This window comes from Rhincodon typus, chromosome 5, assembly GCF_021869965.1.
Source record: "Rhincodon typus isolate 14 chromosome 5, sRhiTyp1.1, whole genome shotgun sequence".
Lineage (NCBI taxonomy): Eukaryota > Metazoa > Chordata > Chondrichthyes > Orectolobiformes > Rhincodontidae > Rhincodon > Rhincodon typus.
Window position 1 is genome coordinate 2025509 of NC_063336.1, and position 14138 is coordinate 2039646.

Genomic DNA, 14138 nt, shown 5'->3' on the forward strand with positions numbered 1-14138 from the left:
GGGTAGCTGAGGCAGGAAACCTCACTACCTTTAGAAAGTACTTGGATGAACACTTGAAATGTCATAAAAGTCAAGGCTGTAGGCCAAGTGCTGTAGGACCAAAGTAGATTTAGAGTATTTTTGTCCGTATACACTTGACGCACCAAAGGGCTTCTTCTGTACCGTATGATTCTATGAATCCATATCCATCTTTTGTTTTCCAAAACTTTCCAAATCCTCTGGCTTTCCACTAATTTATGCCACATTATATGTGTGTTTTTTATCCTTAACCTGATTTTATCTACATGTGAATCCAGACCTCTTAACTGCCCTCTGGGTATTTAAGGACAGGCAATAATGCTGGCCTAGCCAGCAACACCAACATACCATAAACAAATAAAATAAAACTTTCTTGGTATACAATGGTTGGTTTATTCCCTTCCTGGAGTCATATTTCCTCACTGAAATATATCTTGCAGTCAAAAAAAAATTCTGAAATAGCATCTGCTATTACTCGCCAACTGTCTTGATGACCATGCAATCATTGTCAATTGTAATTAAAAAATCCATTTGGTTCACTAAGGTATTTTAGGGAAGGAAATCTGCTGTTCTTATCTGGACTGGCCTACATAGGACTCCAGGTCCACAGCAGTATGGTGGACTCTTAATCATGTGAAATAAGGGGTGAACAACAAAAGGGAATAACATACTAGCATGGAGAGAGAATTGGCTGATTAATAGAAAGCAGTGGATGGGTGATAATGGGTAACTTTTGATCTGGATGGATGTGACAAGTGGTATGCCACTGGTGCATGTGTGGGCCTTCAATTATTTATAACCTATAAAAATGATTTGGATAAATGGACCAAACTGATGGCTATGATTTTGCTGACGATACAAGGATAGGTTGGAAAGGAAGTTGCGATGTGGACATAAAGAGTCTGCAAAAGAATATAAGTAAGTTAAATATGTGGGCAAAAAATTGCTAGATGGAGTATTATGTGGGAAAGTGTGAAGTTGTCTACTCTGCCAGGAAGATGAAAAAAGGGGTATATTATTTAAATGGAGGCAAACTGCAGAACTCCAAGGAATCTGGGAGTGCTGGTAGATGTATGCAAATACAGCAAGCGATTCAAAATGCAAATGGAATATTCTTCTTTAGTGTGGGGAAATGCAGTATAAAAGTAGGGATGTTTTACTACACTTGTATGGTCAGGCCACGTTTGGAATATGGTGTATTGTGTGCAGTTTTGGTATCCTTTTCTGAGGAAGGATGCTCTTGCTCCCGAGGGAGTGCAGTGAAGGTTTACCAGGCTGATTCCAGGGATGGCGGGACTGACGTTTGAAGAGATATTGACGAAGTTGGGATTGTTTTCGCTGGATTTCAGACAAAAGAGGGGGGATCTCATAGAGATTTCTAAAATTCTAACAAGACTGGATAGGGTAGATGCAGGGAGGATGTTCCTGATGGTGGGTGTGTCCAGAACTAGGTGCCACAGTCTGAGGATTTAGGGTAGACCATTTAGGATAGACATGAGGAGACATCTTTTCTCCCAAAGAGTGGCAAGCCTGTCGAATTCTTTACCACAGGAAGTAGTTGATACCAAAACATTGAATGATTACAAGAGGTGGCTAGATATAGCACTTGGGGCGAATGGAACCAAAGGTTATGGGGAGAAAGCAGGATCAGGCTATTGAGGTGGACAATCGACTATGGTCGTGATGAATAGTGCAGCAGGCTCGAAGGGCTAAATGGCCTTCTACTGCTCCTATCTTCTATGTTTCTATGCACAGATTTGGTCTCCTTATTTAAGAAAGAATGTAAATGCTTTAGAAGCAGTTCAGAGAAGATTTGCTCAACCGATATATGGAATGGGGTGTAGTTGGGCAGGTTGGGCCTGAATCTGTTGAAGTTTAGAAGAATAAGAGGCTCTAATTCAGCGGCGAGAGTGGTGACAGTGCGAGTCAGGGGGCAGCCAAGAAGGTAAGGCTTCCTTATAAAAAAAGTTGCCTTGTGAATAGGCGGAGTGAAGGAAGAGCAAGAGCACTAATATAGTTGGGCAGTGGCTAAACCCGAAACACTACACATGTAGTGTCTCCCACCCATCCTCCTCCTCTAACAGAAAACGAAAGACTCTGTGTGGAGGGTCAGTAAGGTAAGCATTTTTTTCCCTTTTTATCTCTTTGGCGGTCTACAGTAGAGGGGATGGAAGCTAGGGCAGTTGCATGCTCCTCTTGTAGGATGTGGGAGATAAGGGTCACCACTAGTGTCCCTTCTGACTTCACCTGCAAGAAGTGCACCCAACTCCAGCCCCTCACAGACCGCATTAGGGAATTGGAGCTGGATGAACTCCGGATCATTCGGGAGGCTGAGGGGATGATAGAGAGGAGTTACATCCAAGTTACACGATAAGGGTAGTTGGATGACCGTCAGGAGAGGGAAAGGGAATAGGCAGACAGTGCAGGGATCCTCTGTGGCTGTTCCCCTCGGTAGTAAGTATACCGCTTTGGATACTGTTTGGGGGGGTGGTGTCAAAGTACCAGGGGAAAGCCATAGTGGTCTCTGGCACTGAGCCTGGCTTTGTGGCTCAGAAGGGAAGGCGGGAGAATAGGAGAGCGATAGTGATAGAAGATTCAATGGTTCGGGGAACAGACAGGAGATTCTGTGGTCCCGAGTGAGACTCCCAGATGGTATGTTGCCTCCCAGGTGCCAGGGTCAGGGATGTCTCGGATAGAGTCTACAGGATTCTTAAGGGAGATGGGTGAGCAGCCAGAAGTCGTGGTATACCTCAGTACCAATGACATAACTAGGAAAAGGAATGAGCACCTGAAAAGTGAATGTAGGGAGTTTAGTTGGAAGCTAAAAGGCAGGACAAACAGAGTAGTAATCTCAGGATTACTCCCGGTGCCATGGGCTAGTGAGGCTAGGAATAGAGAGAGAGTGCAGCTGAACACGTGGCTACAGAGCTGGTGTAGGAGGGAGGGCTTCAGATATGTGGATCATTGGGATACCTTCTGGGGAAGGTGGGATCTGTACAAGAAGGACAGGTTACACCTGAACTAGAGGGGCACCAATATCCTGGGCGGAAGGTTTGCTAGAGCTCTTTGGGAGGGTTTAAACTAGTTTGGCAGGGATGGGAACCGGAGCTACGGATCAGAGGATGGGGTAGCTGCTGTACAGGCAGATATAGCATGCAAAGAGTCTGTGAGGAAGGACAGACAGTTGATAGGGCAAAGTTGCAGTCAGTGCGACGGGTTGAAGTGTGTCTATTTTAACGCACAAAATGTCAGGAATAAGGGTGACGAACTTAGAACATGGATCAGTACTTGGAGCTACAATGTTGTGGCCATTATGGACACTTGGATAACACAGGGGCAAAAATGGTTGTTGGATGTTCCGGGGTTTAGGTGTTTCAAAAGAAATAGGGAGGGAGGTAAAAGAGGTGGGGGGAGTTGCATTGCTAATCAGGGATGGTATCACAGTTGCAGAAAGGGAGGTTGTTGAGGAGCATTTGCCTACTGAGTCAGTATGGGTGGAAATCAGAAACAGGGAAGGAGCAGTCACTTTATTGGGAGTTTTCTATAGACCCTCCAATAGCAACAGAGACAGAGGAACAGATTGGGAGGCAGATTTTGAAAAGGTGCAGAAATAATAGGGTTGTTGTCATGGGTGACTTCAACTTCCCTAATATTGACTGGAACTTCCGAAGTGCAAATAGTTTGGATGGAGCAGATTTTGTCAGGTGTGTCCAAGAAGGATTTCTGACTCAATATAGGCCGACTAGAGAGGAGGCTATATTGGATTTGGTGCTTGGCAACGAACCAGGTCAGGTGTCAGATCTTTCGGTGGGAGGGCATTTCGGTGATAGTAATCACAACTCCCTGACCTTTACTACAGTCATGGAGAGGGATAGGAGCAGACAATATGGTAAAGTGTTTAATTGGGGGAGGGGGAATTACAATGCTATTAGGCAGGAACTGTGGAGCATAAATTGGGAACAGATGATCTCAGGGAAATGTACAACAGAAATGTGGAGGTTATTTAGGGAGCACTTGCTACAAGTGCTGGATAGGTTTGTCCCATTGAGGCAAGGAAGGGGTGTAAGTTGAAGGGACCTTGGACGACAAGACATGCAGAACATCTAGTCAAGAGGAAGAAGGAAGCAAGGATCGGACAGGGCTCTACAGGGTTACAAGGTAGCCTGGAAGGAACTGAAGAATGGACTTAGGACAGCCAGAAGGGTGCATGAAAAAGCCTTGGCGGGTAGGATTAAGAAAAACCCCAAGGCATTCTATACTTACGTGAGGAACTAGAGGATGGCCAGACTAAGGGTAGGGCTGATGAGGGATAGTGGAGAGAACTTGTGCGTAGAGTCGGAAGTGGTACGGGAGGTCCTTAATGAATACTTTGCTTCAGTATTCATCCATGAGAGGGACCTTGACATTTGTGGGGACAGCATGAAACAGGATGACATACTTGAACAGGTTGATGTTAGGAAGGAGGGCGTGCTAGAAATTTTGAAAAACATGAGGGTAGATAAGTCCCCTAAGCCAGATGGTCTATACCCAAGGTTTCTACGGGAAGCGAGGGAAGAGATTGCTGCGCCTGTGACGATGATCTTTGCGTCCTCACTGTCCACTGGAGTAGTACCAGATGATTGCAGGGTGGCAAATATCATTCCCTTGTTCAAGAAACGGGATAGGGATAACCCTGGGAATTACAGACCAGTCAGTCTTACTTCTGTGGTTGGCAAATTATTGGAGAGGATTCTGAGAGATAGTATTTATGATTATTTGGAAAAGCATCTTTTGATTAGAAATAGTCAGCTTGGCTTTGTGAGAAATAGTCAGTATGAATCTTTGGAATTCTCTTCCAGAGACTACTGGAAGGTTATGCCTCACAAGCCTTATTGAATTCTTTGAAGATGTGACAGAACACATTGATGAAGGTAGAGCATGGGATTCAGGGTGGTGTATATGGATTTTAGCAAGGCATTTGATAAGGTTCCCCATGGTAGGCTCATTCAGAAAGTAAGGAGGCATGGGATTCAGGGAAATTTGGCTGTATGGATACAGAACTGGCTGTCCAATAGAAGACAGAGGGTGGTAGTAGACGGAAAGTATTCAGCCTGGAGCTCGGTGACCAGTGGTGTTCCGCAGGGATCTGTTCTGGGACCTCTGCTCTTTGTGATCTTTATAAATAACTTGGATGAGGCATTGGAGGGGTCGATTAGTAAGTTTGCTGATGACACGAAGTTTGGTGGAGTTGTGGACAGTGTGGAGGGTTGTTGTAGGTTGCAATGGAATATTGACAGGATGCAGAGCTGGGCAAAGAAGTGGCAGATGGAATTCAACCCAGAAAAGGTTGAATTTGAATGCAGAATACAGGGTTAATGGCAGGATTCTCGGCAGTTTGGAGGAACAGAAGGATCTTGGGATCCACGTCCACAGATCCCTCAAAGTTGCCACCCAAGTTGATAGGGTTGTTAAGAAGGCGTATGGTGTGTTGACTTTCATTGGCAGGGGGATTGAGTATAAGAGCCGCGAGGTTATGCTGCAGCTCTATAAAACCCTGGTTAGACCAGGAATAGTGTGTCCAGTTCTGACCACCTCATTATAGGAAGGATGTGGAAGCTTTAGAAAGGGTGCAGAAGAGATTTACCAGGATGTTGCCTGGAATGGAGGGCGGGTCTTATGAGGAAAGGTTAGGGGAGCTAGGGCTTTTCCCATTGGAGCGAAGCAGGATCAGAGGTGACTTGTTAGAGGCGTACACGATGATGAGAGGCATAGATAGTGGATAGCCAGAGACTTTTTAACAGGGCGGAAATGACTATTATGAGGGGGCATAATTTTAAGACGATTGGAGGAAGGTATAGAGGAGATGTCAGAGGTAGATTCTTTACACTGAGAGTGGTGGGTGCGTGGAATGCGCTGCCGGCAGTGGTAGGGGAGTCAGACTCATTAGGGACATTTAAATGACTCTTGGATAGGCACATGGATGATAGTAAAATGTAGGATATGCAGGTTAGTTTGATCTTAGAGTCGGATAATAGGTCGGCACAACATTGTGGGCCGAAGGGCCTGTACTGTGCTGTACTGTTCTATGTTCTTATTGAAATTGAAAGATCCTGAAGAGATGTAATGGGGTAGAATGGATGTTACGCTGTAGATTAGAACAAGTTTAAAAATAAGGGATCTCTGACATAAGATGGTGAAGAGGAGAAATTCTCTCAAAGGGGCATGAATCTTTGGAATTCTCTTCCTCAGTGAGTACTGGAAGAAGGATAATGAAATATTTTTAAGGCAGAGGATTAATAAGGGAGTTAAAGGTTATTGGGGAGACCAGAATGTGGAATTGATGCCACAATCAGATCAGCTACAATCTTATTGAATGGCAGACCACACCAGAAGGTCTGAATGGCCTGCTCCTGCTTCTTGTTCATATATTCATTTTTAATTTAGTATAAAATTAAAATGGTTATAGATAAGGTGTAAGAATTACTTGTTTCCCTTTGCAAAGACGTCAAGAACGAGGAACTGTAGACCTAAAATGAGATTGGGGGAGCTGAGGAGAACCTTAGTTAGAGAGTGGTGGGAATTTAGAACTCATTGCGTGAAAAGGTGGTAGGGATAAAAGCCACTATTCCATTCGAAATCAGTTGAATATGGACCTTAAGTGTCATAAGCTACAGGATTTAGGGGAAGGTGACAGCAACAGTGGTAACTAGGAATCCAGAATCCTAGATTAATATTCTAAGGACATGATTCAAAGGAAACTTTGGCATATGGTGTAATTTGAACTGACAAAAAAAATCAGTATTAAAATCTAAACAGTAAGCAGGTAATCACTGTCAAGTGTTGTAAAAACCCATCTGTTTTATACATTCGGAAAGGAGTGGACCTGGGCTTCCTCAACACTGACTCTAGACCCCATGACTTTTCACAACATCGTGTTCAACAAAACTGGGAAGAAGCCCTAAAGATAGCAAAGGCGCAGAATGTACTCTTGATGAAGAGTTCATTGCTTATCATCTACCTTGGCTCAGTAGTACCACTAATGACCAAACTCAACAAGTCCTAAGGAACAATTAGCTAGACCAGGCCTTCAGCAGATAATGAAAGAATCAATCACTTGACCTTGTCCTCACTTGCTCACAATAGCACTGGACAGAATGGCCACCACACACCCCTGGTGGAGACAAAGTCCCCTTTTCACACTGAGGCCATCCTCCATTGTGTTGCATGGTACTAATACTGTGCTAAGTGGATAGACTCAGAATACATCTCGCAGCTCAAAGCTATTATGGGCACTATAGGCCATTGTCAACAACAGAACTGTATTCAGAAACACTACAATTTCAACGAAGCCAGAGGAATAGCAATGATTTGTTGAGAAACATGTGGTTCTTAATAATGTGGGAAAAGGAAAAAAAAACAGAAAAGCCATCCAACATACCTGTTTCAATCTGTCGTAATCCAAGAATTCTGCTTGCACACCATTAGTATTTGCTGGGCCACTTGATGCAGATTTGCTTCTGGAATAGGGGAAAAGAGAACAGTTACACTGCATTATGACTTAAGAGAAACCAAGATGCCTTAACAGGGAGGCAATGGCCTAGTCGTATTATTGCTGGACTGTTCATTCAGAGACCCAGGTAATGTTCTGGGGACCTGGGTTCAAATCCCACCACAGCAGATGGTGGAATTTGAATTCAATAAATATCTGGAATTAAGAGTCTACTAATGACCATGAATCCATTGCCGATTGTTGGAAAAACCCATCTAGTTCAACAATGTCCTTTAGGGAAGAAAACTGCCAACCTCACCTGGTCTGGCCTATATGTGACTCCAGACCCAGAGCAATATGGTTGACTCTGAAATGCCCTCTAGGCAATTAGGGATGGGCAATAAATGCTGGCCTAGCCAGTGACGCCCTCATCCCCTTAATGAATAAAGGAAAGAAAAATAGCTGTGCCTCAATAAAGTCAATGTGTATACACCTGAAAGATTAGTGGTGAAATTGCACCAAGGTGTTAACAGTGCCACAACTTTTAATTTATCTTGACCAGCAGATGCCATTCTAAATTTTTATTATAAATAAAGAAAAGCATTTGCAAGTTCCTTATTAAAATAAGATTACTACATTAAAAATAATAATACAATTAAATTCTTTATCTACCACTTGTGAACTTCAGTACCAATATCTCAAGACCACAGATTCCAAAATCACATTTTCCTCAGATCTTCTCCTTCAGAAACCCACTGAAATGCGAGTATTATACCAAAATGAGTCCTGAAGTCTATAAATCAATTCATTTTACATCACATTCCAACACTGATAGATGTGTAATTGGACTCTAAGCCTCATGCTGGTTTTGTATATTTCAATGTGTTATTGGCTACTTGCAAACACAGTCTCTTCAGCTTTTTAAACCATAGACTTTGTACATCTATCACACTAACTGCACTAGGAAAACGAGCTGAAGTGTCACCATGGGTCCACGTTGCACGTCAACACCACAGGACAGACTATCACTTCCTTGCTATTCTTGCACCAAGTTTAAGTTTGCGGGCAGACTCATAATTTAAAGAGCAATGTGGAAAGATTCTAGACATCAGACCAAATTGCTGCAAATAGAAGCACACTGTATCAGTTAGATCAGTGGTAATCACAAACAGAAAGCATAATAAATGGAAAACATTTTGAAGAATATCGTAGTGAAGCTGTAACCAAAACAGAAATTACTGGCAGTATCTGTGGAGAACGATCAGTTAACGTTTCGGGTCGAGTGACCCGTCCTGACCCCCTCCCAGTTCTGAGGAAGGGTCACTCAACCCAAAACGATACCTCTGATTTTTCTCCACAGATGCTGCAAGACCAACTGAGCTTTTCCAGCAATTTTGGTTTTTGTTTCTGATTTACAGCATCCACAGTTCTTTCAGTTTTTATACTGAAGCTATAGTCAGACCAAATCTGAAATAATTTGTTCAGTTTTGGTCACAGACACACACATGAACTATTTCAGTCATGAAGGCAGAATCACAGGGCCAAACCTGGCACTGAAGATAGCAGAAAGTCCTCTGAAAAGTTACAGAGGGGATTTAATAGAAAATGAATGTATGGATTTACAGAGCACTACGTCCAACAAAATTACCAAAGCAATTCACATAATTCTCAATATAATTTGTTGTATCTGGCAAACCTAGACATGTAGAAGATAATAGACAGCAAATTCATGTTACTGCTTTATATCATAAACATACATAAAAGGGGCAAAAGTTTAAATGGGTGAAAGGAAAATTAGGACTCGTGTGATCGGAATTCCTACAGTCAATTACAGACCTAGGAACAGGAGTAGGCCATTCAACCCCTTGAACCTATTTTACCATTTAGCCAGATTCTGGTTCATCATGACCTCAACTTCACTCTCGCATCTTGGCTTCTTTATTGTTTGATGCCCTTACTTAACAAAAGTCTACCATTTTCAAATTTTCAAGTGACAGCACCCCCAGAGTCCACAGTCTTTAGATTTTCAGTTAAAAAGTAGATTCCTATTTTTATACTTGAATGTCCTAGCTGTAATTTGAATATTCTGGCTTCTCTTTCTGCATAAATGCAGAAAAAAATATTTCCCGTTACCTACTCTATTGAATGAATTTATTATTTTTAGTACATGGATTCAATTAAGAAACTATTCCAGTTTGTCTAATTCAAATTAAAACATTTGGCTTCTCACTTCTGAATAAAGAACTCAACCTGTAGTAGCTTTCTCCTTTTTGTTTACATCACTTTTGAACTACCTGTTCTCTTGTGCACAACATATTGCACCTTATATCTTCGCATCATTTATAAACTTGAACATACAACTTTATTCCAAGTCACGAATACTTCTGGTTAAAATCTGTTGCCCCAGAAACACTGCCTGCAAGGTACCCTCCAATCCGCACTTGGAAATATAAGACTATTGCTTCAGGGTTGCTGGGTCAAAATCCTGGAACTTCTTCCCTGAATGTATTGTGGATCTACCTACACCAAATACCTCAGTGGTTCAAGAAGGCAGCTCACCTCACCTTCTCAAAAACAACTAGGGATGGGCAATAAATGCCCACATTTCATGTATGAATAAAGAAAAAAGTTGTACGGGTCCCAGAGGAACATAATTTATGATATGCCATAAATGAAAGAGTATTTCCTTTATCGCTATAGGTACACTAGACAAAGGGGACTGTCTAGTCACTAACAGCCCCCATTAACAACTATTCACCCTCCCAGCCTGATCGTTAGCAACTCCTTTGTCTGTCCAACTGCCTTTCTCTCTCTTTGGGCTCTATCATATCATTTACTCCCTACCCCACCCACCTCCCTATTTTCTGCATATAAACTGACGTTTTCCCAGCCACCAACAGTTCTGAAGAAGGGTCACCGGACCCGAAACGTTAACTCTGTTCTCTCCTCCACAGATGCTGCTAGACCTGCTGAGCTTTTCCAGCAACTTTGTTTTTGTTCCTGATTTACAGCATCCGCAGTTCTTTTGGTTTTTATTTCCTTTATCCCTATTGTTTCCTATCGACCAGTCAATTAATCATTCATTTCAAGAGTTACCTCTCAGTCAGTGCACTTTCATTTACTCAAGATCTCATGTGTAGACTCTTACCAAGTTCTTCCTATAAACTCAAACTACATTGGCATAATTCCTGATGCAAATTGCACATGTATCTTCGATTTCCTCACAAATCAAAGCCTAGAGATTTACAGAGAAAAGCAGCAAATCTGGCAGCATCTATGGAAAGAGAAACACAGTTAACACTTTGAGTTGAATGACTTCTTCAGAATTGAAGTTCTGAAACATTAACTCTGTTTCACTCTTCAAGGATACTATGAGACCTCCGAGTTTCTCCAGCATTCTGTTTCTGTTTATAATTTCCATTATTTGCAGTATTTTGCATTCATATCTAGAGATATATCTATCCTACCTACTTAGGGGGAGGTGGTGGCTTAGTGATAAGGCCGCTGCACTAGTAGTCTAGAGGCCGAGGTTAATGCTAACTAGTTCAAATTCCACTCTGGCAGCTGGAATTTAAATTCAATGAAAAAATCTGGAATGATGCAAAAAAACTGGTCTTAGCAACAATGACATGAAACCACTGTCAATTGTTGTAAATAAAACCCCATCAGATTCACAAATATCCTTTAGGTAAGGAGATCTGCTATCCTTCTCTGGTCTAGCCTATATGTGACTTCAGACCTACAGCAATGTGATTGACTCTTAGCTACCCTCTGAAATGATCTACCAAGCCATTAGGTTTGGAGTAAAAGTAAACACTGATATGTTGGTGATCTGAAATAAAAACAAAACAGCTAGTTTCAGTGGGGTTCTATAAGATTCAGTATCAGGATCCCCGCTTTCTCTGGTATATATTAATGATTTGGATGTAAATATAGGGGCGTGATCAAGAAGTTTTCAAACAACACAAAAACTGGCTACATAATTGATAGAAATAGTGAGGAAGGTGGTTGTAGACTGCAGGAAAATATCAACTGACTGATCAGGTAGGCAGAAAAGTGGCAGATGGAATTCAACCCAGAGTAGTGTGAAATGTCAGATTCCGGGAGGTCAAAGAAGGCAAAGATATGCACAATAAACGGGAGGATACTGAGAAATGTAGAGGAAGTGAGAGATCTTTGAGTGCAAGATCCTTGAAGGTAGCAGGACAGGTTATTAAGGTGGTTGAGGCGTATGGAATTCCTTCCTTTATTAGCTCAGGGAAGGGAATGGACTAGTGGTATTACCGCTGGAGTGTTAATCCAGAGACACAGATAACGTTCTGCAAACCTTTACAGATAAAGGGTACAACTTCAGTTCCAGGCTCGTATGAGAAGCAGCTCGTTCAGTTACCACTGATTAGTAGTAAAAGGCTCGGGACCAAGCCTGATGGGGCGAAATTGGTTGAGAAAGATTGACCTTGATTGGCTCAACACTTTTCGATTAGAAAATGGCTGCCCGAGCGAAATCCTAATTAAATATCGGGACATTTTTCAGGAAGGTTTAGGGACTAACAAAGGAGCCAAGGCCACCTTGCATGTTGAACAAGAAGTAATTCCATGATTCTACAAGACCTGCCCTGTGCCATTTGCACTATGTGCATAAGTAGAAGCAGAAATCAGGAGACTAGAAAGTGAAAGAATTGTCAAACCAGTACAGTTTGTGGAATGGGCAGCAGCAGTTGTACCAATTATAAAGCCTGAAAGATTGGTTCACCTTAGTGGTGATTTTAAACAAATCCTAAACAGCTTCAGGCAGCTGGATAAATACACAATCCCTCGCATAGAGGACTTACATGCAAAGCTGGTGGGAGGTGCTGTCCTTCACGAAGCTAGACATGGGCCATGCGTATCTGCAATTGCGGTTAGATAAGGAGTCCCAGAAATATGCCCCAATTAATACCCGTAAGGGCTTGTACCAATGTAGGAGACTGCCATTTGCGGCATCATCAGCCTGTGCCATTTTACAGGGTCTACCCCAGGTTGCAATTTATCTGGATGTTGTGCTAATAACAGGGAAGATCAATAAGGAGGACTTAGAGAACTCAGACATAGTCCTTAGACATTTCTCCAATCTTAGAAGGGAAAAATGTGTGTTCCAGGCACCTCAAGTGACCTACTTGGGCTACAGAGGGTTACACGCATTGGAAGACAAAGTCAGGGGAATCAAAGGTGCCCCGGCTCCAATGTCTGTACCAGAGCTTAGTTATTTCCTTGGATCAATGAATTATTATGGAAAGTTCATATGTAATCTGGCCTCCATCCTGGCACCCTTACATCTGCTATTGAAAGCAGCAGCAGCAGCCTTGGAAATGGTATCGCAGCCAAGACGTAGCCTTCAGGGAAGTGAAGAAGCAGCTATCATCATCGAAGGTGTTGGCACACTATGCGATGGCAGACATGTGATGCCTCCCCATACGGTATTGGGTTAGTGCTGGCTCACAGTTGTCCCAATGGAGACGAACACCCAATAGCGTATGCTGCCCGGATTTTGGCTAAGACAAAGCACAAATATGCCTAGATAGAGAAGGTAGGTTTGGTGATCATCTTTGGTTTGAGAATTTCCACCAATGCCTTTATGGACATAAATCTGTAATAGTAAGAGACCACAAACCCGAGCTAAGGCTTCTCAAAGAGGACAAGGCCGTACTGCCCACAGCTTCAGGTTGAATTCAACGGTGGGTTCTCATTCTAAGTGAGTACAATTACAAGTTGGAACATCACCTGGGTGGCTAAGTAGCAAATACGGATGCCTTGAGCCGGGTCCTGCTGGCAGATATACCACTGGTGGTGCTGCCACTGGAAGAGTCATTCTGCTTATAAACTTTCTGGACACCCTTCTGGTCACTGCTGACAATATCAGATTGTGGAAGCAAAAAGATCCAGTTCTGGCAAAACTAAAACAGCTAGCGGTTTGGAAAACAAAAGGGCTATCACAACCAGAATTGAAACCTTTCTGGATGTGGCTAGACCAGATCACCGTTCGGACGGTATTTTATTATGGTGAGCAAGAGCAATTTGTCCTGAGCAAAGGTTGCCACCAGATACAGGCTGAGCTCCACCAGGGTCATCCAGGGGTTTCCAAAATGAAAATGTTGGCAAGAAATTAGGTTTGGTGGCCAGCACAGACATAGCTGTGTTGATGGGACAGCATTCAAAGTGCCAACAAAGATAAAAATTACCACCAGCAGTACTCATAGGGATGGCTGGGAAAACCCTGAACTCAGTTACATGTCAGCTATGTTGGTCCTTTCATGGGTTCAATGTTCCTAGTCATTGTGGATGACCACTCAAAGTGCTTGGAGGTGCATAGAGCTCATTTGTCAAACACGGGGCCGATGATAGAAAAGCTGCGAGCATCATTTACACCAACGTCAGACACAAAACTCCTTTAAGCAAGAGAGACAGGTTAGTTTGGTGCCAAAACCATGGAAATGGCTCTGCATGGGTAACAGACATGGTCAATGCGAGGTTAGGTCCTGTGACATACAAAGTCCAGGTAGATGAGGCGGTCCTGAACAAGCACATGGACCACATGAAAGCTGTGAATTCGCAAACAGGGCAGGAGCAAAACATACCCAGCCCCTCAGAACAGCCAGAAAGGGTATTGGAACCC

The 14138-nt window shown here is 42.8% G+C and overlaps 1 protein-coding gene across 2 annotated transcripts in view; it reads right to left on the reverse strand.

Moving 5' to 3' along the window:
- Nucleotides 1–14138, reverse strand: part of enah (ENAH actin regulator) — a 281703-nt gene that overhangs the window by 14587 nt on the left and 252978 nt on the right. For both annotated transcript variants that reach the window (XM_048597460.1, XM_048597461.1), the window contains one exon: nt 7436–7514. In XM_048597460.1, coding sequence (XP_048453417.1) covers nt 7436–7514 — 79 coding nt within the window. The remainder of the gene's footprint in view (nt 1–7435; nt 7515–14138) is intronic.